Consider the following 4581-nt stretch of genomic DNA (forward strand, 5'->3'; position numbering starts at 1 on the left):
ACCGTGCTAGGGCCCGACATGCCTGTCTCATTCGCTCCTCACTCGGATGACACTGTAAGGTGTGTAGGGCGGAACAGCACCCCCGGGCTCTGACGAGACAACTGAGGTTGAAAGCGGGCCTGTGGCTTCCTCAAGGCCACATTGCTAATTCTGAATCAAGTCTGTATGCTCCCAAAGCTAACACTCTTCATTTTGCTATTCTGCCTCTTTTTCTGGGTTGAGGGTACCAAGGACTGTGTCTAAATCTGCTGTCACTTTTGTAAAATCCTGGGGGGAGACAGGGACTCGCCACACTCCATTATTTTATACGGTGAGCTCTTCCTAACTTTGGAGACTCCAGGTCTCTGGTGCCATTGTGGGTACCTGGCTCAGGACAAGGCGGGCCTGAAAGGCCTGCTTCTGTCTGGGTTGGGGGTGTGGCGAGTGCCCCCGCCTCTGGCCAGCTTTTGGTCTAGGAGATCTGCTGAAGGACCTGGAGGAAACTCCCCCAAAGTGCCTTAATGAAGAGTGCCCTGGACTCTCCCAGGACCCTGGCAGGGCAGCCAATGAAAATACAGAAGCCTGGTTCAATCTGAATTTCAGGTAAACAATTCTTTTTTTTTTTTTTTTTTTTTTTGCAGGGGGAGGTAATTGGGTTCATTTATTTTTAGAGGAGGTACTGGGGATTGAACTCAGGCATGCTAAACATGTGCTCTACCACTTGAGCTATAGCCTCTCCATAAACAATTCTTTAGTATACGTGCACCTATGCAATGCTTGGGATAGACCTACACTAAAGCATTATTTGTTGTTTATCTGATATTCAAATTTACCTGGGCATGCTGTATTTTATCTGGCAACCCCTAGAGCCCTCTGGGCTGAGTGGCTGTGCGTGATGACAGGTGTAAGTCTCAGTTTGAGGCTGCCCAGACCTTTCCTGGTGGCCTGGGGACTCTGGGGGCCTGAGAGCAGCGGCAGAGGCACAGGTCTGGCAGGAGTTGCAGAGAGAGCACCCGCACAGTGAACCTCTGAGCACGGGGATGCCAAGGAGGAGCCTGCTGGTGTGTCTAGAATGCAGTGACTGAGGAGTAAGAGAGGGCTTTGAGACAGAACAAAATGGAAGGTGAAGCCAGCCAGCATTAGCTTGCTAGGGCCGCCATAACAAGATGCCACAGACTGGGTGGCCTAACAACAGAAATTTATTTTCTACAGTTCTGGAAGCTGGAAGGCCAAGATCAAGATGCCGGCCGCTTTGCTTTCTTCCGAGGCTTCTCTCCTTGACTAGGTGGCTGCTTTCTCCCTGTGTCTGCTCACGGTCATCCCTCTCTGTCTGTGTCCTAATCTTCATATCGGCTTAGTGCCCACCCTCATGACCTTACCGTAACTTTCTTTGGAACCTATCTTCAAACAGAGTCACATTCTGAGGCTCTAGGAGTTAGGACTTCACCATGGGAGTTTCAGGGGGACACAATTTAGCCCATAACCGCCAGAAAAAGATGCAGGAAGCCCATGAATCTGTGTGTACAGGGGAATGGCTCTGTCACAGTGCCCTGGGGACCTCGTGCACAACCACATAGGCCACACAGACCAGGCCTGAATCAAAGATGAATCTAAATCTTGGCAGAACACCCTGGAATCTTCCTGGAACAAGAGGGCATGCAAGATTTGTAAGGAGCTGCAAGACCACTTACTACCTGCCTCCTATCTTCCCTGGAGGCTGTTGTGAGAGTTTCTCATCCCTTCTCAGCTTCCCATGATGCACGAGACTTTCTGTCCCGTCCTCCCCCAACCTGGGCAGAGCTGTGGGCTGTAAAGGAGCTGCAGCATTGCATCAGCAACTCAGCAGCAGGGTGTCGCTCCACTCGTGTTGCAGCCAACTGGCCCCTCTGTCAGTGCTGCCCGGTGCCGTGGGGAGCCGTCATCTTTGGCTGCTCTCCTGGCGCTGCCCGTGTAAACAATCTGTCTGAATTGGGCCTTGTTGTTTCTTACCAGCTGTATCTGCCAGGATTTATCTTGTGCTTGACTCTTTGGCACAGGTAGCAGGAAGCACAGACAGCCTGAATACAAGGAGGAACCACCCATGGAGAGTTGGGGAAGGAGCGAATAAAACATAAAGCAATTCTTAAAGGGGAGTCGCTTGTGGGGGTTGGCTCCGTGCAGTCATGCCAAGGTGAGGGGAACACAAAGGACACTTATTGTTAGGATGTGCTCAGGGGTGATGGGAACTGAAAGGCTCCTGCCAAGATGATCGGAAACCGTAAAAGCTGCTAGAAATAAAGACTGGATACCTGGGATTTGTTCCTCCTGGCTTTGCTTGTTTGCTGCTGTTTGTTCTCATCCAGAGGATATGTGAATGTTAAACACTGACCCTTAACTATTGACTGTGGACATTTTGGAGGATAGGTGGACCAAAAGGGACACCAAGCTGGTAGGGTGAAAAGTTGAAAGTTCAACAGCAGTAGAATCATTTATTATCCTGGGTTAAATCATGTCTCCTTAACTCACAAGCTGTTATCACAGGCAGACGAGTTTACCTCTACCAGGCTTTAGTTTTCTCAATCAGCAAAATGAGAATATCTACTTCACTTGGGAGCCACTTCACTTGAGTTGTTGTGAGGATTGTGTAATATAATTGACACTCTGTCCCAAGTACATGCTAAATGCTTTTTGTATGTTATCTCATTTAATTCTCACGACAACTCCTAGAGAGGTAGCATTGTTATTATCTCAGTTTTACAGGTGAATAAATGGAGGCACTGAGGGGTTAAGAAACTTGCCCCAAAACAACCATCACAAAAAAAAAAAAAAAAAAAAAAAAAAGAAAAAGAAAAAGAAAGAAAAAAGAAATTTGCCCAAAGTTAAAGTTAGTAAATGTTGGAGCCAGAATACAAAGTTAGGTGGACTCACCCTAGAGCCTGCTCACTTGTCAGTGGGCTACAAAATAAATGAGAAAAATTTTGCAAAATGTTAGGAAGAGTGCTTAGCACATGATAAGCAAGATATATGGTAGCCATTATAATAGCTTTTCCTTACTTGCATTTGAGAAAATTAACAAGTGTAAAAAGTATACAAAGAAGCAAGAACACAGGGAACTATATTTAGTATCTTGTGGTAACCTGTAATGAAAAAGACTACGAAAACGAATAAATGTATGTATATGTATGACTGAAACATGCTGTACACCAGAAATTGACACATTGTAAACCATTACAATAAAAAAGTCAACCTTACAAAAATAAAAGCAGAAAAAAGTTGTTTTCTTTTTCGTACGTGTTTTTCAAAAATTTCACAAAAATCCTAAATTTGCCATCAGAAAAAAAAAATTAATGAAAAAAAAAAAAAAGTCAACCCTAATCCTACATAGGAAGAGGCCTTTAAGGTGCGGTCGGATGAAGGAAATCAGGTTTTGAGAATTTTCGTGAAACTCGAGTTCCCTGCTATCCGAAAAATATAGAATACCTGAAACCAGTCCACAAAATATTAGAAGCCTCCAGGGCAACACAAGCCCGGGAACTGAAATCCAAGCCTCGATCAGGTGAAGGCTGTGCAGCCACCTTCTCGGTAGATGCCTAATCCCATAGTAAACGCGGGTCTGGACCTCAGGAACCTCCAAGGTCCCTTCTTGCCTGTTTGAGGCCATGTCCGAAGATCACTCCACAGCTATCTCAGCTGACTTCTTAGTGGACCGAGGGATTACCTGGGGACTCGGTGTCCTGGTGTCTCCCCACGTGCTGGGGGTGGGGGTTTGCGCTCAGTCCCCGCAGGGCATTGTGGGGTCAGCATTCCCGTCTCCTTGGCAATGCCGACTGTGGGACAGCTGGGGGGCGCGCGGGAGAGGGAGGCAGCAGAAAGACCTCGAGCGGCCCTTTGGCGTTCTGAGGCCGCGGCCCAGCTGTCCGGCCCCTGTTTCCCGAGCCCCGGGCTGCGGTCCCTGCCCGGCGCACTCGAGGGAGAGGTCCGGCCCGGCATGGAGGACGCAAGGCCCGGCGGCCCCTGGCGCTGCGGCGCGCGGCACGAGCTGCTGGAGAGGATGGCTCGCCTGAGGCGGGGCGGCCCCCCCTGCGCCGAGCCCGAGGCGGCGGGACGACGCGCGGCCGGCGACGGGGGCTCCTGCTCCGGCTGCTGGTGCTGGCGGCGGCTCTTCCCGCGGGGCGCGGCCCGCGGCGCGCGCAGGAAGGCCCGATACGCGCGGCCCGGCCCGGCGGCCCAGGAGCGCGGCCGCTGGGGCCCCGCGAGCCTGCGGAGGCTGCTGCAGAGGCTGGCGGCGTGGAGGAGGCGCTACCTGCGGCGCGGGGAGCGGCCCGAGAGGCTGGAGGAGATCCCGCTGCTGGTGCTGCACCACGAGCAGGCCTGCGACTAGGCCGTGGCCGCCGGGAAACTTGGCCCGCCCTGCTCCCTGTACACAGAGCTTTGGTTTTGTTTTGTTTAGCAAAAGCAAAAAGTGAAAATAAACCCAAGTACATTTGAATGAAAGAATGCGAGTTTGGGGGAGATACGCATTTGAAACCAGGCTTCTCCGTATTAAAGTTTTAGTGATGTGACCTGGCTCCGTCCTCCGGCTTCTCTGGGGCCTCAGTGCAGTAACGAACCAGAAGGCAGTCG

General features: G+C 50.7%; 1 protein-coding gene across 1 annotated transcript; it reads left to right on the forward strand.

The window, feature by feature from the left end:
- The first annotated feature begins 3532 nt into the window (after positions 1-3532).
- C23H1orf202 (chromosome 23 C1orf202 homolog) lies at positions 3533-4374 on the forward strand. The gene has a single exon (XM_074351734.1). The coding sequence runs from the start codon at positions 3779-3781 to the stop codon at positions 4337-4339; it is 561 nt and encodes a 186-aa protein (XP_074207835.1). The 5' UTR covers positions 3533-3778; the 3' UTR covers positions 4340-4374.
- The last annotated feature ends 207 nt before the right edge of the window (positions 4375-4581 follow it).

This window comes from Camelus bactrianus, chromosome 23 (genome assembly GCF_048773025.1).
Source record: "Camelus bactrianus isolate YW-2024 breed Bactrian camel chromosome 23, ASM4877302v1, whole genome shotgun sequence".
Taxonomy (NCBI): domain Eukaryota; kingdom Metazoa; phylum Chordata; class Mammalia; order Artiodactyla; family Camelidae; genus Camelus; species Camelus bactrianus.